Consider the following 23,491-nt stretch of genomic DNA (forward strand, 5'->3'; position numbering starts at 1 on the left):
AGTGTTTTGTTTGCACAACTGCATCACAGTAGGATTTTCCAGGGAACCAGTATCCTGCTTCAGAATTGTGATGTAGACTAGTTTTATTTAAAACAAAAACTCGATTTCTGTCCAGGGTATTGAACAGGCCTTAAACCCAGAATGAACATAAATGTATACATGCTGTCTTACTGAATTTTCAGCCAATATGTAATCAGAGCTTTGCAAGTTATAAATTGTCCTCATTCATCTCACTAATTTTAAAAATTAAAGATACAAACCTAAAGATTAGTGGTATCAACAACTTTATTAACCATCAATAATGTCCTGCAAGTGTGTTATTTCAAACTGAAAAATGTTTGTGATTTTATTCACTTGTTTTCCTGTGTAATCTATTCTAAACATCTGTTTATTAATTTGGAGGAAGTTGCTGCTAAATTTCCCATCTGTTTCAACAGAGTCTTTAAGAATTTGTGATTTCTACCACAGAGTGTGTCTAGCTGCATAGGTGGCATTGGATCTTGAGTGACATAAACCAGGACTTTTATTTGCGGTTCGGTGGGAACTGAGCTGGTAACACATGGAATCGTCCCTACAGTAATTTTTATAGGAGCTGTTGTGTCCTCTGGATTAGAGGAGTAGTAATATATTGGCTGGACTTGCCTTGTAAACACCTTGATCTTTGTTGTGAAAGTTTCCAATGCCACTCAAAGGAGGTTTTTCTAAATTCCATTTCAGTGTTTTCTCCTTGTTTACCCTAAGCCACATCTGTTCTAATTATATATGCAAAAGGCTTTGAATTTCCGTAGCATCTAAGCACACTCATTTATCATGGGGAAAGTATTGTAGTAACCTCAGGTATGTTCAGCCCCCAAAACACATTGGGACTGGGATTCTCACTGACTTGAAATGGCATGTTGTGGACATGGAGAAAGCTAGGGGGATAGGCCCAGTGTCATATGCCAAGCCCCAAATCAGTGTTTATATGTGCTTGTATTTTGTTTTTGCCTGCCTCACAATATTTTTACTCATATTTGCAGCATTACCATCTTCACGGGGAGCTGAAGTGTGCAGGGAGTATATGTATATGATGGTGATGTCAAGGATCCCCAGAGACTGATACTGAATGTTTACTGTAACTAAATACATGAAATTAATTGACTACCTAAATACTGTTGTGGGTCTTAACTTGCATGGGTATTATGCACCATTGGTAAAAAGTCCTAATCAAGTTCTGGACTCATACAGCACTGTTCAGCCCTGGACCAAAAGTTGAACAGATTAATGGAACTTCTTGAAAAGGAATAAAACAAGTAGCGAAAATGATCAGTGTGTGTGGTGAATATTTCTGGTTCATTTTTTAAAACGGTGACTGTTCTTGTTAGCTTAGCTGCAGAAAAATGTTCTTTTTGAAGTAATTGAGCTATGTCCTTCCTCTAAATGCCCTTCCAATTTTCTGTTAAAGGGTGTCTGGCTTCATTTCATTCTGATTGTGTTTAAGGGGGGATACAGAAGAGGGGGGCCCTTCATATACTTTGGGATTTTGAAATACTGGCAAGGGTCTGTAGTTCTGAACACTTAGAAATTGGGCCTGCAATGACCTATTCTGTTTTTAAAGGTGGTGTCTTCAGGTGAAATCTTGAAGTCAGTGAGAATTTCATCATATGATTACATGTGTTAAATATATGATACATTGATTAAATACTTTTCTATATTTCTGTGGAAAAAAAGCCTTGGTGGTAAAGCATGGAGTTCTGACCGTTAGCTGTTTGAGATGGGGGGGGGGGGGGGGGGGAATTATTTTTTTATTCTTGGTAAGAACTGCTAGGAACTAAATGAGCAAAAGTCAGCATGATCTTTGAAGGCTCATGCCTTCCTGATGCTTAGCACCTTCAGCAGTGTGAACATTCACCTGTGTTAGTTTGGGGAGTACTTGTGACTTGTTTGGCACTACTGAAGGTCAGGTGTAGGAAATGTCAGACTGGGCATTGAGTCAGGGTCCATTGTTACATTTGGGATTTGTCCTTTCTAGGTTTTCTGGTTTTGAGGGTCAGATTTATAATAATTTCTGACCAAGAGAGCGATAAGTGAATCCCTAGTCAATAATATTTAAAATACAAGCAAATCCTCCTTGATCCTCACATACTGAATATTTTTTTTTTTTTTGTAATTCAGTGGTACTTCCAGAATATTTTTCTTTCTTTTACTTTTCTTCCTGTATGTGGACTACTACTATCCCTTTTTATCCTGTTTACCTCCTGAAATCAGTTCTGATTATTATATAGTAAACCTACTAATCAGGACAGCTCCTACTCGTGGGAAAGAGATGGGTTTTTTGCTGCATAAATCCAGGCACAGAGTGTTGTAGAGGGTTTTGTTATGCTGAGACATAATGCTTATACAAAACATGTTACAGACATTTTGCTGATATATTGAGCTGTATAAATAACTTCAAATTGTGTTAAATTTGTGGATGAGGTGGGGAAGAAAAGAATTGCCTAACTACTGGAGCACTGGAGTGGGTTCCAGGCATTTGAGGTTCTGGTTTTTGTATCTTCTGCATCATGGGAAGTTGTCTCAATTATTCTTCTACTCCTCCTTTTTTCTCTGTAAAATGAGAATGCCTTCGTTTAGTGCTGTGAGCAAAAAAATTCTTAGTGATTTTTTTGAGCTGAGGTCAGATATTGCAGGAGCAGACAGATACCTGAACAAATAGCAGTTTTCCAAATAAAATGGGAATGTTGCCATTTTATCATTCGCATACTTATAACCAGGTTCTTTTAACTGCTGAGTACCCTCCTATCTTACTGCAGCTGCAACAAGTCTCTTGCTCTTCAGAGGAATGTGAAACCATATACCCTGAGAGGTCAAATTGTGCAAATATTTCCTTCTTTACCTGTACGGACAATTGGCAAGAAACTTGTTTTATTGCACTCATTTTTTTTAATGCAAAGTTGCAAAACGTTTGTAATCGCACAAAAGCAATGTGCACAGTCCTGTACTTCCTAGTCCAGTGGCCAGGGTAACTTTGATCCTGTATTGATAAGCCAGAAACTATTTTCTGAAAATTTTGTCAGAACTCTTTTGCTCTCATATATTCTTTCCATTTTATAAATATCTTTGCTCATGATCAAATCCTCCAGGAGTCTTTCCTTAAAAAACTAAGTTGAGCACCTTAAATCTTGCAAGGTTGGTTTTCCAGCCTATAGTATTTTCATATCCTTAAAGTGTGGACTTCAGAATTGGGACCAATATTTGAGCAGTAGCCTTAAAAATGCAATGTTGAAGCAACAAGAGGGTTTGTTTCTTTTATTGGACAGTACTCGTGCATTTTGTGACATGAGCCTTTTTTTTTTTGCCACAGCACTGTTTTGAGAACTGATGTTGCTGTTTATGACCACTTCTTAGTGCCTCCTGATGACCTGTAAACATTGTTCCAAGTAGAGCCTGGTATATTTTCTGTATCAGCATGTTACTGGTTCTCAGTTTTTTATTTTTTTTTAATGTGGTTACTTTCCCAGGAAAACCAGACGATACTTATATTCTGTCATTCTCGTAATTTTTTACCCCAGTGCTTTTGCAGAGTCTTCCACAAACTCTGCGGGCAAAGCTTAGCATTCTCTAGTTCAATTAAGCTGTTAACAGTATTGGACCAAGAATCAATGCCTTGAGGTCTTTGCTGGAAAAATTTACACTGCTTTATAACTTACCATTAATAACTTCATTTTGAGATTGTCATTGAACAAATCTTTGATCCATCTAAGATGCATCCTACTAAAAATATGTAATATATGAAATTTATCAAATATTATAATGTTCAACTTTAATATTCCTTATGTTAAATTTGTGTCATTTTGTTCTGCCAATGTTTCCTGTAAACTTGGGAAAATGAGCCCTCTTGAGGTTTCAAAAAAGTAAGTTCCCCTACTGATGCCTTATTGCTTTCGTACAGGTCAAATGTTAGTAGATAGCTGGGGTGATGTGATTCTTACAATGCATTAGGAACTACTGATTTCAAATTGGTGGCTGATTCTGCTTTGTCTATCAAAATTATACTCAGTATTGAGTTATCCTGCACTGGATTCAGCCTTTCTGTAGATAGAGTATCACATACTGCCTTAAAATTCTGAGAAAGTTTTGTTGCTTTGGGTTGTTTAGCAAATATTCCTGAGATTTTAATTTGTCTGTCTTAATTAACCCATCATTTTAGACATTTTAGACAGTTTGTTTCATTCTCTGGTGATACTAGATGTCCAGCTCACTACAGTTACCCTTTTCCAATTCTCCATTTTAGATGTGTTTGTTAGCTTTGTAATCCCTAAGCATTTGGTGACAGGCTGTTGCCTGGGATTCTGAAGCAGAGACAGGTTTTTAAGAAAAGTGGTCCCTTGCTGGGTTTATTACAGAGCACACGTATACATCATTGAAATGTTCCAGAAATAAAATGTCATAAAAAGATTCTGTAACAGAGTTGTTTGAATCATATTATATATTCTTTGCACATGAACACCTCTCCTGTTCTTATTTATACTTAGAGTGTTAATATATTGATAATTTTGGAATATGCTCCCTGTTTATTCTTTAGCGCAACATCATGAGTGTTGACTTCCTTTTTTAGTTGGTGACTATTATGCTATTATCCATCTTCATCATTATTCATTTACATTTATGTAATTTATAACATTACATATTGTGCAGAGTTGGAGGAACTATCACCCAGCCTCCTTAAGAAGCCATGTCTTCTCTGGATTGTGATTCTAACTCTCCTGCTAGATTCCAGTACAGTTTGCTCCTTGTTACCTCTGGGCTTCTTGTCTAGATCTGCTCTCCTGTTCTTTGGTCTGGTTTTTTTTTTTCATGCTTCTGCATTTGAAAGTGATGGTGTTTCTCTGACCTGCTGGGGCTCCAAAGTGGATCCTAAGCAGCACAATGGAAATGGACTTTCAGCCTTCAGGTTTTGTCATTGTGATTTGGCCCACAGTGGATAATGATGCAGACAGGATCTTGCTTAGCTGTGGAATTAGATTATGGACAGTGCAACTAGAATGGGATGAGATTTTAGCTGCAAAGTTCAAAGAAGTCATTACTGAGCATATCCAAACTGTTTATTTTTCTAGAGGCTAATGAGGGAGGTCAACAGAAGTTTTTCACAGTGACAGCAACTCATGTGAGCTATTTTCATTCTGAATATTTTTATTGTGGAAGAGCAATGGTCTTTTCCTGTCAGTCTTATTCTTAGTAATGTGTAATATGCTTTTTCAGATTTTTCAAGACATTTTAAAGAGATTCATCTTGAGGCTGGAAAACTTCAGCTTTGAAATAGTAAATGTTGGCAAAATAGTAAGTTACTGAAAAAAGGCATTGGAAAGGGGAACAGCCAGGTACCTTAATACCTCTACTAACAGATCTATCAGTAATGTGGAAATTTTTTTGTTTGTTTGTTGTTTTTACTTTCCCTCTCCCCTCCATGCTGGTAATGGAGATGGGGATTAAGAATAAAAATCACACTTTAACATACTGTGTATTAGAAACATATTTTCTACTTGTACTTTCACTATGTTTGAAAGGTTTTTTCATACTTTATATTGATTTAAAACTTATTTTGTTTTTCAGAATATCAGAGGGATTTCCTTGCCTACTTTTGAAACTAATATTAAGAAAATTATTGAAATAATTTTTCCCCTAATAAGTAACTGGTATGTACCAGTACAATTACAAGATCCGTTACTCAAATATAGAAAGAAATTAAATAAGCAATTGGAAAATAATTTCTGAGCATCCTCAGTAGAGTCTATTGCATCTCAGTGGATCACACTCAATTCCCATTTGTAACATGTCATATTATTTCTGTCCTTCCTGACAGACAGAGGGCTGTTATTGTGTCTCACTTGAGGACCAATTTTACAGAGAATTTTTGTGTATTAAATCATAGGATGGCTTTGAGCTACTAATGTCATACCATCAAGGAAAAGGCAGTTTGTGTCTAGGATATTTCATGTAAGGTAATTTATAAAACTAAGGAAATATTAATGCTGGTGTACAAGGTACTGCTGAAAAATCAAGAGTACTCTGAAGAGTTTGCCCATGCAGAAGAATAAATGAAGTCAAACTGGGAGAGGCATAGAAAAGGGCAGCTAGGATGATCAGGAAGACCTGTTTTACATGAAGAGATTAAAAGATCTTGGCTTGTTTAGTCTAGCAAAATGAGGGCTGAGGAGAAATATGATTGCTTTCTGTAAATATATCAAGGGAATAAATACAGGGGGAAGGGGGAGCAGGGAGAGAGGCAGAGTGCTGTTAAAACTAAAACATAATGTTGGCACAGGAACAAATGCATATAAACTGAGTAAATTAAACTGGAAATTAGGAGATGGAGTCTCAGAATCAGCTGAGCCTTCTCATAGTAGTAGTTGGGAGCAAGAAGAGAGCAAGTTTTAAGATGGATCTTTCTTAATTTGTGGCGAAGATGATTTGATGAGCTTGTCTAGTATAGTAGGGGAATAGGCTTCCGCTCCTCTATTCTCATGGCCTTAAACTGTTATTAGAGTCTACAGAAGAATTGGAAACAATAGTATTGTGCAGTCCTATTTTTCTTTATTCTTGATGGTAATTATTTTTTTTAACTGCTACTCCTGTGAACTTTGGATGTCTAAAGGACAAAACTTGCTCTGTCTGAATTTGAGAGTATTAGTGACAACAAAAAGTGAACGTTTACTATAAAAGATTGCTGGTGGTTGATGGGTTAGCCAAGTAGTTTTCAGCTTTCCTCAAGAACTGTAGTAACTCTAAAGAGTTAGCAAAAATATAAAGTAATAAAACATCTGTAAAGACTATCTACCAATATTCTGTGATTTCTGCTGGAGTAAAGAATGCAGGATTATGTCATTCCTCATAACATACTTGAAAAAAAGACAGGCTCTCATAATTGGCAAAAACTGTAAACATTGGTAAATCTGATTAAATCCTCCCTTTGGGTTTCTACTGTCTGAAATGGTATAAAAGGACCAGGTGAAGGGTTAGATGATCTCCATATTCTGTTTCATCCCTGTATTTTTATTTGTTAAACAATACTGATTGCTACAGTTTTCTATTGCCAGGAATGCCTGGCAAGATGTGAAACCAGGTGAGATGTGAGGCTGTTCATTTGGGGAGTTTCTGTGCCAGGTGCAGTTAAAAAAAAATAAAAAAGACTAAAAAAAAAAAAATTAAAAATTCCCACAGCAGCATCTTTTTAGCAAGGGAAAGCAGCTATTGAAAACTCTGTGGTTGTTCCTATGGTACCATGAAACTTTAACTGTGTAGTCTTAATGTTTCATTCTTATATTTCTCTCCATGATACACATAATAATGTATGCAATATATGAAAGTTATGTATAATCAGGGTTACTTAAAATATTTAATTAGGTTGCCATTTGAAAATATTTGTACTATTTAATAACTTAGATTAATCTATCTGAGATTCTAGAAACTGTTTACCTTTTTGGTTTTGAGTATTTGCACATGGCACATTTCACTTTCTTTTTCGAAGACCACACGTTGCATCACATGAGCAATCTGAGAATGTCATGTCTTTCCACTGTGCTTGTGAAGGTCACAGGCCTCCTTCCTGCCTTCGAAGAGGGTGCTTACTAGCACCAACCAGCAGGATTGAAACTGAAAACTAAGCAGATATAGCAAAACACTAAGTGAGAAGGGAAATGAATTCTCCTAGGGTAGAAGGAAAATAATAGGGCTGAAATGTTTTGATATTGTTGCTCTTGTACTTGGCTCCAGACCTACTTTGAAATAACAGCAAGGATACAAAATAACTTTTCATGCTTAAAAGAGAACACAAAAGCAAGAATTACAGAAAAGTATTGAGAAAGCAGTGATGTACCAGAAAAATTAATTTTATACAATGAGTCACTCAAAAAGTCGTCCTTTACTGTGCCTATAAATACATAATACATCTATAGTTGACACTGATCTTGTAATAAATGTAAACAGTTCTATACACTGCAAAACTCTGACCCAGCTGTTCCACTGTGACCAGGCTTCAGCAAAATGTCTTTCATGGTTCCACTGGATGGCTTTGGTGTTTAGTGGAAGAAAATTTCCAAGATCTAAAATACAGTTTTTGAAGGATTTGTGCTTATGCTTAGTATGAAATACGTATGTCTGTTGCTGTGCTATTGAGTATGTGCATGATCTGTTAGTTCTTGGGTAAATGTGTGAGGTTTTGCAGAACTAGAACCTTTGATATAGAAAGGAAGAGCTAGAACCAACAGAACTGGATTTCTTTTCTCTTAAAATTGTGTTGATCCTTTTTGTTGTCAAATACGTATATTTTTGTCACTACAATTTTTCATTGTGTTACTATCCCTTATCTATTTAGAGTCTGTCTTTGCTATGATTTATGTCAAGGTTCTCTTCTGAATGATGCAGCTGGTTCTTAGTATTTAACATAGCAGAGAACCTGGAGGATGTAGGGTCAAGACCCTGTTGTGCTAGGTGCTGATTAAGGACTTTGAAAAAACATGTCTCTGTCCCAGAGACCTCACACTTCCTTTTTTTGCTTTAAAGACACTGAACCCCTTTTCCTAAAAGGGGAAATAGTGTCACCATGCAACTCTTCTCTGTTATAGCAGCAGGGCTAGTCATTTAATACTTTGATTTATAACAGTGTCGTAATCTAAATAGGAAGCAGGTGGAGTTACAACTGGGTAAGATACTTTGGATATTAATGGCTTGGCTTGGCAGTGGAATTCTAAAGCTGTATATACTTTTTCTGTCTTAATTATGCATTCATTAAAAGCTTTTATACCCAACAGAATAAAGTAAATATTGTTTGATCTCTGTAGTGTGCTCCCAGACTGTAGATTTGCACAGCAGGGTCTTGATAATCTGAATAAATTGTATTTCCCCAAGGAGTTTATCTTTCAAATAAGGTCATAAAGAAATGCATTCTTTCCCCTTAGTTCTCCTTGTGCTTTTTCTGCTATTTATAACACAGAGCAGAGGAATAGAGGTATATTGTAGTCTGCTGTGTACTTGGTTATGATTAACTCTAATTTATCAATCTGTTACTTACATCCCTTTCTGTGGCTTGTGCAAGGCAATTATTCTTTAAAGTACAAATGAATAAAGATGGATTTGGAAGTAATTTAAATACAATGTTTATATCTATTATTCCTGTTTGACAATTTATCATATATCTATATTAAAATACACCTCCATATTAAAACATGGACAATGTCACATCATTTATTTTGAATATTTAATATTGTCATCTTTCAGATTGTTTGTTCAGAAAACTGCTTTTCTTTTACGAGGGTTTTAAATGCCATCTCATTGTTAAATTGGTTGGCGTCTAAAGGTTGATACTACTGAATCGGAAGACCGGTAGTGTAGAACAATGGATTCTCTTCAGAGAGGGGTGAAGCAGGGGGATGTATAGTAAGTAGAATGCATAGGATCAAAGATAGTTTCTCATTTTAGAAGTAGATACTAATAAATAATTTGGCAAATTTATCAAATTGGTTTCAGTTTACTGTGAGATTTTTAGGACTACTTCAACTGTTAGTTTTAAGATCTGTATATATAATCTTATACATATTTTCTTAGTCTGAATGTGTTTCAGCAGTGTAACATACATCATATTAGAAGAGATAGGATCGCTACCTTTCCCTAATTCTCTTCAGCTCTTAGTGACAGTTCTGCTTGTGTTCATATTTCATCCTTCAGTTCAAAAAAGATAAGTGGCATATATTTAAAAGTTTATAAAAACAAGATTAAAAGTTTCAATAATTTACATAAGCCTGTTTTGTATTGCAAGTTTTTAAAAACATATACTGTGATACAGTACTGGAAAGTTGCACACTTTTGAATTTTGTAGCTGCTCTTCTAACACAATATAATAAAATCTGTGGAAAACAGAGGCTGCCAGAACTGTTTTTCCAGACTACACCTAATTTTAATTACATAGTAACCCATTTCATTTTTTAACAAAGTTTTTAATTCAATTAAGAGTTTAGTTTGAAAATCTATTCACATCAGACTGAGTTGACAGTGATTGCTTTGATACTTCCAGTTGGATTTTTTTTAAAGCTAGAAAGTAAGGGGCTTTTTTTTTTTTTTTTAATTTTTTGCAACTAATTCACATACTACATTTTAGTCTGATGTTTCTGAATGTCTTACCACATACAAAGAGCTAAGTTATCTGATCTGTGGTATACATCTTGCAGTCTCAGCGTGACATTTTTGCCCTCTAGTATCATCACAGGGACAGTAATGTATAGTACTGTATAATTTTGATTTGAATATTGGTATGACAGTCTGATAGTTTTCATTTGTAAAAGCTACTGCACTTTTGCTTCTTTGGCTGTGAAATACAAACCTGTAGATCAACTCTAACCTTACAAACCAGAAACAAATGTTTCTGATTAAAGGCCAAGACCAGTTTTAACAAAATATACTTGCAATATTCATCAAGCAGTAAACCCTAAGTCCAGCAGGTCACTAACACATTATGTTAGGCAAAGCATCGAAAATCCTCTGAAGCTTACCAATGAAAATAAGTAAACAAATAAGCCCCCATAATAAATAAATAAATAGACACATAAATAAATAAGCATCTGAAATAAGTGAACACATAAAAATAAATAATATTGTAAATACACAACTGCTGAGAGTTTATTTATCCATCCATAAGTATATTTGGCCTCTTCAACTGTATGACAGCCTTCATAAAAAACTTAACTGGTGTTGATTTGAGGGGATTGGGGAGTTTAGGGGGGATCATCAAAAATACCCAAACCAAAAATGAAGGCTTACCAGTGTCTTTCAGATTTCACTGAAAATGTGAAGATTTTTTTCAGGGGAAAACTGCATGTGTGTCATATTACTGTTTCCCTCTAATGAGGAAGGACTTTATTATGTTATCTCCAGTATTGTCCTCTTCTGAAGTCTACCAAGAGCCATCTGTCCTTCTCCATTGACACTTAGTGGGGTTTGATCAGGCCTGTAATTTAGATGGGCTGTTGATCCTCAGATCACAATGCTTGATTATTTATTTGTTTATTTTAATCCTTCCCAGATATAGCTGTTGACTACAAAAGAGCTCAATAAATATACACTGAGCTCTTCTAAATTTCTTTCTGGATGTTTGGCATTCATTCAATCAGGGAGTTCTTTGAAAAGATAGTCTTCCAAACCAGGGACAATAAACCATGGTTGTTGCTTGACAAATGCTGTGATGTTTACTTTGATTTTACTCCTATGTGTTGTTGCCACCATTTCATGGCCATCACAGAAGTGGTGGTGTGAGGTACCATCTGTGATCTGCAGATATTAAATCACTGAGCAAGCACACAGACCAGATACCTCTCATGTAAAATTCATTCCGTTCTCCTTCTTTCTGCAATTGGGGAGGATTTATCCTTACCTCCTCTATGTTAGCGTGAAGAGGAATTGACACTAGAATATCTGTGGCTTTTGGGATGATGGCTGTTAGTGCTTGTTCTGACAACATGGAGAACTTTCCTTTGTTCTTCCAAGAAAACAATGTGAAACTTGTACGTGGCAGTTTAAGTAGATAATGGATAGGATTTGTCTTTAATGTACAACTCTGCCAGGGAAAGTGCGCCGTTCAGACTGGGAGATGATGTAACAAGCAGGAGCCTCCACAGGAATTTGCTTCAGTTTCCTCCAGTACTGACTCCTCTAAGCAGGTTAAAAAAATTCTTTCTCCACTCTCCATTGCATATGCATAAACAGCTCCACAGTCATTGGGACAGCCACCCAATTCACACGTTCAAGATGTAGTCCATAAAACATTCCAAAAAAACCCCTCTTCGCACTTTCCCATCTTCCCTGTTGCTCTGCTCTATCTGCCAGCCGTGCAGCTCATTTGACATTTACAAGATTTCTTGTCAGTTTCATTTGGTGCTGCCATTCCATCCAGCAGAGCAGTGAAAGTGAAATTGACTTAATTTAGTCTGTTTCTCTTTCCTGCTCTAGTCCCTATGTTAACTAACCAGCAAAGTGAAACTGACAAGACTTCTTGTCATTTTCACACATGGAGCTGGTCAAGGAGAAGGCAGCTGATAGGGAGCAATGCGGTAAATTGGAAGATGAAAACCAGGATTGCGGAGGGGAGAGCAAGGGAGGTGAGAGTATACAGCAAGAACAGAGAAAAGGGGTAAACATGCTTATTTCCCAGACATCCTGGGTGCTTTTCGCTAATATGGGTGAATTCTCGGCTTCTCCCCTGAAGGGAGCAGTATGGTCTAGAATAGCACTAGTTAGCTAATTTACAAGGGATGCCAAGTTGAAAACGTTAGCCTGTAAGTATAGGTTATCTGTTACCAGGATGTAAAAAAACTTCCTGCCCTGAGTTACTGTAGCTTTTGGCTCTGCAGATTTTCTCCCCCTTCTTCTAGCATCAGAAAGAATATGAGGCCAACATCCACTATAGGTTGATATCAGTGATTGGGGGAAAAAAGGGTCTATTTGTTCAGTGAAGATAAATTTATATGTAATAAAATGTAGCTCAGCATCTCGTATTTTGTGAGGTTTCATGGAACTAAAAGTTGTACTACACAGGTGCTCTAGCTCAATCAAACAGTAAATAATGAACAAACAATTGCTTTGTAACAAACCGTTGTAGTTAACATACTTTTTTTTTTTAATCTACTTGTTAACTCCTGTGAGCTCTTGTTATACAGTGTAAATCATGCTGGTTTATTATATTATATACAAATCCATATTTCTTACAGATGCTTTATGAGTATATAACCTTAGCAGTTGCAATATAAATTAGTACTATCATATATATTTGCATATGCACTGGTAACATTTACACATACATTTTGAATGAGGCTGTGTTAATTAATTTCAAGTTACATTGCCTTCCTTCTCCACAGCTCCAAAAGAACAACCTTTTTTCATTATCTGAGACTTGTGGGGGTTTTTGTTCTCTGTTTGGGTTTTTTTTCTGAGACATATTTTGTTTGCTTCACTTGTTTAGGAATTAAATAGTTTTAATTACTTGGACCTGTATAAGCTTGCGGACCTCTTCAACCTCACTTTGTTGGAGAATGCAGTGGTTGACTTCTTAGTAAAACATCTCTCTGAGCTATTGAAGAGTCATCCTGAAGAAGTTCTGGCACTCCCATACTGTCTCCTTCGAGAGGTTTTTAAAAGTGATAGACTCACTTCACTCAGTGAAGAACAAATCTGGCAGGTAAGGAGATTGGTGAACAAGCAAATGTGTGATACTCTATAAACCATAGCAGTAATCTGTTGTTTTGAAACCCTGGAGCAATCTCGAGGGAGAATAAGCACTTGAGCAAAAACTGTGAGTAACAACTAAGGGAAAATTTTAAATGAAATTCAAAAAATGTTGTGTTGTGTTAATGCAGTTAGTTTGTTTGAAAAGAAATTTGTCTTAATGCTTAACTTGTGTTATTCAGATATAGCCAGAGATTTTCTTTGAGATCTAACTCTGATCATGGGAAGAGATCGCTGATGCATGCAACTCAATTATCATTGCCTCTGGTGAGGTTAGTGCCACAAGTCTGGTGGCAAACCTGCTTCTGTGGTCTCTCTCATTCACTTCAGACAAACTTAGCTGTGTAACTTCAATAGTCATTTAAATTGTTTAGGCCACCACAGCTGACTTTGCCTGAAGCAAATTAGAGAATCATCACACAGGCTGCTCTGCTCAGAGATGAGTGGAGGCTTCAGTGGAAGGTTTGCAGCAAGAAGCTGAAGATGGTGATCATTTCCTTTAAAAAAGCTGGATCTAGAAAAGGGCCAGGTTGCTAGCCATAGAATATAAGCAAGATAAAACCATTATGTTGTGACCTTTAGTGTGTGTGTGGAGGGGAAACCTAATATGAAAAAAACATGTAGCCTGTAAAGAGAAACACAAAAACTAACCCAAAATCTATCCTTGGAAACATTCCCATCATATGTCTGTAAAAACTGCAATTCATGATATAGTAGTGGAAGGAAATGTCTATAATGTTGGTTACCCAAACACTTCTTTCTGTTTCCTTTTTGCTGTCATGTTTTATAGAGGAAAGTATTTCAGGGTATTTCAGGGTAGAATATAACTTGCTTGGAAGAAACTTTTGCTTTCTTTTTAGGAAGTGGGTCAATATTGGTCCAACAGAGAAGACTGAGAGTCAGAAGACTGATTTATATTTCAATACCTGTTATTTATCCACTTATCTTTTGGATTATTCTAAGCAAATAATTTCTTTTATATACCATCGTTTTCTCAAAGTGCAAAATGTGTGTTCCTCTGTGGGGCCTTTCATGTTCTGTGGAGGAATAACGTCACTCTGGAACAAAATATTTATTCTTAAGAAATAAAAATGTCTAGTTAAGCTCTTCAAACCACAAAGACAGTATGCAAATGTAACTTAATCCTTCAGACTGGTAACTGGCATATTTGTTTCCAAAACTTTAAAGCTTTAGATTATGGAGTATTTTACAGAGATGATATTTTCTGCAAATACTAATAAAAAGTTAGACTCTTTCCTGTCCTAGTCTCTGGAGGATGTCTGTACAACAAGACCTGCAGCACACTACCCAGGATGGTGGGTTTGGTTTGGTTTTTTAAGGCACGATACTCTGGACTCCTAGTCCATATTCTCTTTATCAGAAAAGTTTTTGATGTACAAGTTCATATATGGGGCATGACTGATTGGCCAGTTGGGTTTTATCATAATTTCTCTGCAGGGTCATTTAAATCTCCTAGCTACATGCTTGGGTATACTTTTGCTAGAAAAGTTGCTACAGAAAGCCGTACAAATGCCAGCTCAGTAATGAGAAAGTGTATCCAGAGTAATATGCCCTCTGCAACCTGCTGAAACAAAGTTTGGGAAGTGGGAGTTCTTAAATCTTGTGTCATTGTCCTGTCTTGCAGGAAGAACTCAGAAATAATTTTCTTAATTGTGTGCAGACCGGTCAATGAACACTTTGAGGCAAATATGACAAAGATTCTGTTTCTGTAGCAGGGTCATACTGGGGAGAGATACTTATAGGTAATATGCTGTTTTCTGAGTGACAACAAACTCCACACTGTCCATTTAAGTGTTATCATAATTGCCTCTCTAAAGGTTACTAATGCTGTTCCGAAGAATTTTTTTTAAACTAGTTTTCCGCTGCAGGCAAAACGTGTGTGTGTCTTTTTAATTCAGTTTGTACAACCAGGAATAAATATATATTTATAAATATTCCAGGTCCCCAGAATGAATTAAAAGACACACATAAATATTTACCAATTTAGGCATTCAGAAGGCAATAAGAAACTGGTTTTTTGCTTTATCTTAGTAAATAAGTAATTCCCTCATAGTCAACCCAATAGAAGAAAATCAAATCAGACCAGCTATATTGCCTCAAGTGTAGTTAAGTTCATCATTTTTGCTAAGGTTATAGTGGTAATGCAATATACCATGGAAGAATCTAATATTCAGCCCAGGGTGAAGATTGGGTATGCCAGAGGATTAGTGTCAGGGTGCTTTATAGAAGTGAAACTTGATGGACAGGCTGGAGACAGATCTACAGAATCTCATTAAATTGCTGAATTGTTCATTACTGAGCACTCTCACTGTAATAAAGTGCTCATTGACTTTGACAAATCCCCATCCCATGTCTTAAGGAAGAACAGCAAAGCAAGAGGTGTTGGGGAAGCTGGAGGAAATTGGCACAAAGTGGGGCAGATAATAGAAAAGCTGATGGGGGGATGCTACTGTTTGATTTGTCTGTCTTACCTGTGACTAGTGTGGCCTCCTGCACACATAAATGCATGCGTGTTATAGTGATATGAATTCAGCATGTCCCCAAGGCACCTTTACTGGTAGGGCTCCCATGAAGCCCTAAGCACAAATTAAAGCTTCCCTCAGAGAACCTCTGGAAAGGGTGCCACTGTCTGCAGAGCACAGTTATTTTCACTACTTTAAATTCCCAATGTCCACTGGGCGATTCGATCCTAATGCACATAAAGATTAAGGCAGTTATTTTAATACATCAAAATGTGTACACAGTGATGCTTGAATGTGATTTGAACTGAAGTGACTGTAGCTCGTATCTGGCACGTTTTGGATTTTTGTTAGACTACCAATTCATAATTGCCCTATTTTAGTGAATATGGTGAAATATAACCTTGAAAAAAACAAGTTTGAGAAAGTTAAACAGTAATATTAATGTAAGTATACTAGGATGTGGATTAATGTAGAGTACTACAGTAATTCCTGTTGATTCTTTCAGAAAGAAAAACGTGACTTCCAAACCAGGGTAAAGTGGACGAACAAAGTGGTTCATTCCTTCTTCTACCTCTTAAAATCTTACGAAACTCTTTGGCTTGTTGTACGTGTCTTATTTTTAGCAGAGACAATAGACAAGGAATATAATGAGGTGGTTCTTAAACAAACAACAAAAAGAGAGCCCACCAGAAAACCTCGGTAGGCTGTGAAATTGGAGCAATTTACTAGTCTCCATCATTAGGTTTTTTTTCACTAGGATAAGCTAGTAACAATGATTATTAGTTGACATTTGCATAGGATTTGTTTGCATATTGAGTTTTTACATTTTACTAGCATGTGAAATTATGAACTATGATTTTGTATGTATGAAATATGATTTGTCAGCTGCTTTAAAATGTGAGTAAACTTAAAGCAGTGACGTGGAAGAAAGGATTAAACAAAATAATGAAGACCACCAAGGAAGAACCCTGAAGAAGTTGGAGGAAAAAAAAAAGCAAATTCTTTGGTATTTTTCTTCTTCATCATGAGCTGTATGGAATGCTTTTTATCACAGGAAACAGTCATGATGAGGACATAAACGTCTAGTTTATCATGAAGTGAAAAGTGAATCTTTTCATAATTGACCATTACTGGAAAGGCTCATTGGCTCTACTTTAAGGAAGCAGATGAATTCTTTCCCTTGATAATTGAAAGGTAACCAACCCTGTAAGACAGAACGTGTTCTCAAAGAAATCTAGCAGTAGAGGCCTTCTTGTTGGAACCTTAGCAAGTAGAAAGCAAGCCAAAGATTTAAGTAAAAAAATGATGGTAGCCTTAGTTGTAATATACTTATGCCTTATCATGTTTTTCATTAAAAGCTTCACTGTCATAAGGCTTAACTGTTCATATTTCAAGGATTATACTAATAGCTACAGATAGAAATATCTACTAGATCATTCTGTCTCCCAGCAGTACATTGGTCAAAAGATACTGTATTAAATACTGTGCTTGATCCAAGGTAAACTCTAGAATCACGTTTGGCAAAAAACCTTAACATGAGATCAGTATAGATTAGTTTCTTCCTTCTCTGCTACTGGCTAAGTAGGTTGTTAAAGGATATATATTTTTTTTAAACACCTAACATTAAAAATAGATCAATTTTAGTATTTGCCAATACTTCCTCCGGAGTTAAGGTTAGGAGTTTTTACTTGGTGTTTTACTTTGCTATGCAACTCAGTTTCTTGGTAATCAACTGATAAGCCAGCAATCCAGGAAAACTTGGTAGCTAAAACTGCATGAGTAGTTTATTCAGCTAGAAAGCATGCAACTATATTGTGTCTTTTCCAGAGCTGGGCTCCCAAGACATTCTAGCCCTGTTAACTTCCTTGTGTGCAACATGTGAACTTGTGTTCATAAAGTAGATGGTTCAACATACAAAAGTGTAGCACTAGTTATTCCTTTTGTTACTGTGGATGTGATGTGCAAGATCAGTCTTTGGTCTCTGTATTAGAGAAGCATCTTTGCTTAAATAAGTAGAAAAATAAGAGACAGGAAGACTACAGTGTTACAGGTCAATATGAGTTGTTAAGCATCTATTTTTATAAAAATAATAAATGTATAAATCCAATTTTCTTATTACAGTCCTGTTTATCCTTTTCTAAGGAAGAGTAAACTACCCTATTTTCAACTGCCTTTTCTTATACTTGAGCTCCGTATTGAATCTCCTGGTGGCGTTTGTGGAGGGCCAAAAGTGTTCTCCAGCAGAAATCCCACAGAGTTCAGTACTGTAGGAAATTTTGCAGTGTACACATTGTAGCAGGCTGTTAGGATAGAACAGTTCTCTGCTGAAGACAGGCCCACAGACATCTTCCATACATCTCCAGTGATGCCCACATTTTCCTATGCAGAACAGCAGTTTGTAAAGTGGGTTGTCATGTTCCAGTACAAGCTTGCCATTCCTTCAGTGCAGTACTTGATTTTTTTTTTTTCTGTCAATCTTTTGACTCAACAGAACAATTTTTAATATGGAGAGAGCAAAATTCATGTTTCTCAGGAGTATACATATGTTTTAATGAAATGTGGACTAAGTGCCGTGCTAAATGTGAACTTAAGTTTTACTGCAAAACAAGTAACGACATAAAATAGTAAGTGAAAGAAAGCATCTCAGTAATCAACATTGTGTTTAAACAGTATATTAGCCTTTCACTGTTCAAGAAATAAGCTTAAGTGCTCTCTTGGGCAATAAGTGAAATCATGTCTGGTGGTCTAATGCTTGTCCCTAGTGAGTATTTACCCTGAGTAGAAAACCACCACACTAAAATGTGGCTGTCAGTCTCTCATCAGGAGAGGCATAGGAGAGAAAAAAAGGAGTTTGATGCATATCAAGGCCGAGGTGAATTGGTGAGGCTATATGGGAAAATTAGCATATTTCCCATGTGTGTTTTGCTGTGTTTTCACCCCCGTTTTAGTACCCTTTTCGTGAGTAGTCTATATAAAAGTGCCAAAGAGCCACCCTTGAATCCCAGTATCCACTGTGCTGGATCTGTCATGGTTGTATTGTGTATCATGACTAGCTGCAAGCAAAATTACATAGTTATCCTCAAACAAAAATAGTGTGAAAACATAACCTATCATAGGAAGTAGGTTTCCTTTTCCTAAGGCTAATCCTCATAATCACAGGTATCTCACCTGAATTGACTGTGTGCAATGGTAATATTCCTGACAGCCACTCCAGACTATTTGTGTGGGATTCATTTTTATAAACATAGGCACGTGCAGCATTTTTATATATAGGCCAAGCTGGCAGTTGTGGCACAGCATCTGCAGATGTACTGGAACTGCACACTAGACAGGGTTCATGCAGGCTACAGTGGATCGAGGCAGTGGATGTAGGCAGCTGAATCTCATGCTCTGCTCTGCTGATGTGCTCAGGTCACACAACTTTTACTTGATACAACTTCTGCATCATTTGTAATAGTAATGGCATTTTGGCTTACAGTGAAAATGAATGCTGCCCCTGTTGGCACTGTCCCCTTACTTTATGAAACACCTTCTCCCTTTGCCTGCCTTAGCTTAAATGTAATGGGCTTTTAATCTTGTCCTTTACAGTAACGTTTTGTGAACTTTATATATGCTTTTGTTCTGAACTTTTGAAAGTTTCTACCTGTTATTTTTTGAATCTTAGCCAATCTTGTTACTGTTATTTATAAAGTATAGCAGTATAGAAAGGGATTTTCTATATTAAAACTAGGTTTTTTGTTAGGACCAACTGTGTGTTCTTCTAATTTTATTTTTGATACATGTCAGTTCCAATCAGAAAACTTGATTATTTTGCTGGTATTGCTGTGAGCAATAGAGCATTACTGGAGGGCATTACTTTTGCCTCAGTGTTCTACAGTAATATTGCCTCACCTTATTTATCCCAGATATACTTCAGAACTGCACAGGGCATCACACAGGTATTTAGGAAGGCTGCTGTGCCCACAGCTCTTCAATTTAGGTCACTTCTTCAGCTAAGTAATGGATGTGTGTTTTGATTTGGAAGGCCAGAAGAGGACACCAAGGTGTGCCCACAGCAAGAGTGCTTCTGTGATCTTGCATTCTGCATTTGAATGAGTCTGTTATGGAGGGGTTTGTGTTGACTGTTATTCTCTTCATGGCAGTGATCTATTGGAGGTTAACTGAAGTATAATTGTATTAATACACAGGTATATAGTTACAAAAAAGACAGTTTCTCTGGCTGTTGTGAAAGCCAGGTGTGGTTGGAAATACACATTGCTTTCATTTTTAAGTTAAAGAAAAGAACATAAATAAAGTTTAAAACCAGCAGATACCATGTATGATCAAATGAGGCAGTCTGTTGTTACTATCTTAGTTAATGTCTTCCATTGAGACACAAATGTTAGTTTAAGCTTGTAGAAAAATGGTAGAAAATGGGAAGCTCTTTTGAGAATTCCCAGCTCCATATTTCAATAAGTTTTCCTTTGGGAGCTGGTAGAAGCATTACTTCTATTTGTAACTACAGAGCCAAAGAAGATGGAGAAAGAAAATTGCATTTCAGGTTATCTAAAACCATACAAATTGTCATCAATGTGTTAAGATAGCTAGAATCCAGTTTTGGGGTTAAGTACCTAAACTAAGTGTGTAAAGTTAGATGAAATAAATTTGCACTCATATGTCTAGACCTGCTGTTAAGTAGGTTAGTTCAGTATGACTGCTGAGATCTGGCTAACTCTTGTCCCTTGCTATCACTCCTGCCCCAGGACCAGGACACTAGTGGCTCCAGGATAGTGAGGAGGCAAGGAGATGGAAAAGCAGTAGCACTCCTGCACATCCTTGCTTACTCCAACAGGGAGACCCTTGGCAGCTACTAGATGTGCGAGTGAGCTGCAGAGCTGGGGGTTTCATTGCCTTACGACAAAGGGGTCCTTATACTCCTTAGATCACCTTGGGCTCCTCGTGCCAGGAAGAAATGGAAGAAACTACAATAAATACATTTGTCAAAAAGATCTTAAGAAGCGCCACTGTGAAGTGGCTTCCAATCTAGAGGTGTATGTGGGATAATAATGACAGATGGAAAGATCACAGTCTCCGACGTAAGAATCTGTGCTGAAAAGCTTTCAGACTGCTCCTTTAGGGTGGACCCTATTTTAGTGTTCATGTGAAACCGTATAGGTCTGAATTCTATGATGTTCAACTTTTAGCAGTTGCAGTTGTCTCAGTTTGCTTCACATGTGATTTAGTTGGTTTAAATAATAAATTTGTTTGTTTTAATCTTGTAGTAAGGAAGTTCTGACATTCCCAATTCATGAGATATGTTTGGGATCTTAAAAGCATTTAGAAATGCGGCTCTCAGTGTTTAAGTCACTTTTTAAAAGAAATAACAGTCTTAGGACAATTGGTTGATTTTGAAAAATTAACTCATCACTTAAAAATAATACGAGTCCTGCATTAATCTGAAGCCTATCATGTGAGGATTAAATCAAAGTCAATAAAATTGACATCTTTGAGAAGAAGTGATTTGACTAAAAAGGGAAACTATTCTCAAAAAAGCTGATTGAGCTTCTGCTAGTATACTTCCTTGTTGGTTTTGTATTTAAAAAAGCAATGGGGAAAAAATATCTCTGTGAAAAATCAGCCAAAAGAAATACCAACTCCTAAAATACCTACATAACTTTGTTGTTGTCATGCTGTCCTCTGAGGCACATTCTTCATGGGACTTGAGAAAGCAGAAGTAAATTGTCTGCTGACAGGAAAAGGCCTAAATGTTCCCACAGTTAATATTAGTGGGCCTGTCCATATCAAAATGAGTTTCTAGCAGTGCTTCAGAGTTGAAAAATCAGGTTTACTAATGCGTAACATGGACTTCAGTGGCTAATGTTTTATAACTGGGGGGGTGAAGTAGCTGGGAGAAAGCTGTGACACCCAGAAGGGTAAGCTGACACTGTCCTTGTCAAAGGGCTTATTTGGTTCATTAAAATAGTAAACCAGAACAAAATAGAAATAAAGTTCTTGTGAAGGTGCTGGTGATATCACTCATTTTAAAAAAAATAAATAAAACCACCAGGTGATTTCACTTTGAAAAATTGACCTTGGTGATTTTGTAGTAACATGGCATGTTGAGAGCATACATATATACAAACCTATTAAGGAGAGTATGTGCTTTGATGTACATTTTTGTGTGTGACCTAAGATATTAGTGACATACGAGTCCTGTATAGCTGTTGTCAGGATTATTATAGAAAATGATACATTTTTATGTGATTTGTTGGATTTGCTTATTAAATCTGTAGAAAATGATGCCCTAACAATAGGGAAGAAAGGAATAGGAATCTTTCTACCTTCAAGAACCATTTAGACTAATTTTCACAGAGCTGAATTGCATTTTTATAGAATTTTGTTGATTTTGTGCCTATTTCTTTGTCTAAACAATTTTTACTGGTGAACGCCTGTAGATTCCTGTCTCTGCAGAGAACCGCTATATTCTAAAATGTATTTCAGAGGGAAAAATAATGAGAGGAATAGCAATAAAAACAATGTGTATTGGGTGATGAAAGACTGTCATTTCCACTTATAATTATGTATCAGCAACTTATTTTAGTGCTAAATGTGACTATGTAAAGTTTCAGTGCATTTGATGTTTCCTCTAAAAATAAAAATGAGCAATTCTAGATTTTGAAATAATGGCTGCTGGCTGCAGGAGGTCCTCTTCTTCCACCTCCCCTGTGCTCTGTTCTCACACTGTTTAAGTAAAGAGAAATGCTATCATAAACTTCACTCCTTAAACTGAAATCAAATCACAGTTAAGAGCCCTAGTTAGACAGCTGTGTTTATGAAGAGATATGTTCATTGCAACTTCAGAAAAACTTACCAGAGATAAAGCATCTAGCAATGTTGGTTTTCCATCACAACAAATGATGGAGGGTCCAAACTCTTAAGCATTTTGTGATGCATTAGAAAATGGATGGCATTTGATCCAGCTATTAAAGAGAGGCAGATCTATTAGGCTTCATAGGTTTTAGGAACCTGTGAAGCTACATTTTAGGAATGTTTATGATGGGGTAGGACTTGCTTGTCACTTCTCACTGTCTATGGCTGGACCTGTTTGAAAGGAAAAGGTGAGGTTCTCTGTGCAGATGCCTCATTTTGGGTTTGGTTTTGTTGCTTTGCTTTGTTCTGGATAGATTGTCACCCTCCACACTCCTTTCTGATGATCCCGTTAAAACAAAATTTACTTTGATTGCAGGAGTAAGTAGAGCCTTTCCAGTGTGATCAATCCCAGCTCATTTATTTTAGTTGTGTACACTCCCAGGTGTGATAGTCATTGCAGTGCACAGGAAAATAGAGTGGTTGTCAGTAGTGGGGTAGCTGTAAAGTCTGTTGCAACAGGGACTACACAGTAGTTCATACGGGTTTTAAATACACAGTTGTACATATGGAGTGTTATTGCTTGGGTTTGCACTGGATCTTGCTTGTCCTTCTGTCATAGCAGAAGAATGAGTTAGATGGAAGAAGCACGTTTGTAGGTCTGCCTTTGTAGAGAAGCTCCAAATTACTCTGAAGGAAACTACTCCATGGTTTGAGGACTTGATCACACAAGAACAGAGTTCTCTTGAAGCACTCTATGGGATAGTTTTGTGTTTGCTGCTCCAAGGTTAAGAAAAAGTGCAGTGTTTTATTGCCTGTATGGAGATGTACTTTTCAGCTGCAAAAATATCTCAAATACTTTTGTCAGATGATATTTAGGGATCCATTTTCTTCTCAGTTTCAGATAGCTGCAT

The 23,491-nt window shown here is 36.7% G+C and overlaps 1 protein-coding gene across 5 annotated transcripts in view; it reads left to right on the forward strand.

Annotated features, from left to right (window-relative positions):
• The window catches only part of KLHL32 (kelch like family member 32), a 122,597-nt gene that overhangs the window by 70,980 nt on the left and 28,126 nt on the right, over nt 1-23,491 (forward strand). For 4 of the 5 annotated variants that reach the window (XR_012652988.1, XM_075046369.1, XM_075046370.1 and 1 more), the window contains one exon: nt 12,986-13,201. Coding sequence is in view for 3 of the 5 variants with exons in the window: in XM_075046369.1 (XP_074902470.1) it covers nt 12,986-13,201 (216 nt within the window). In the remaining 2 variants the exon portion in view is untranslated. Of the gene's footprint in view, nt 1-12,985; nt 13,202-23,491 lie in introns of those variants that run through there. The other variant, XM_075046372.1, reaches the window with a different exon arrangement.

Source organism: Buteo buteo, chromosome 15 (assembly GCF_964188355.1).
Source record: "Buteo buteo chromosome 15, bButBut1.hap1.1, whole genome shotgun sequence".
Taxonomy (NCBI): domain Eukaryota; kingdom Metazoa; phylum Chordata; class Aves; order Accipitriformes; family Accipitridae; genus Buteo; species Buteo buteo.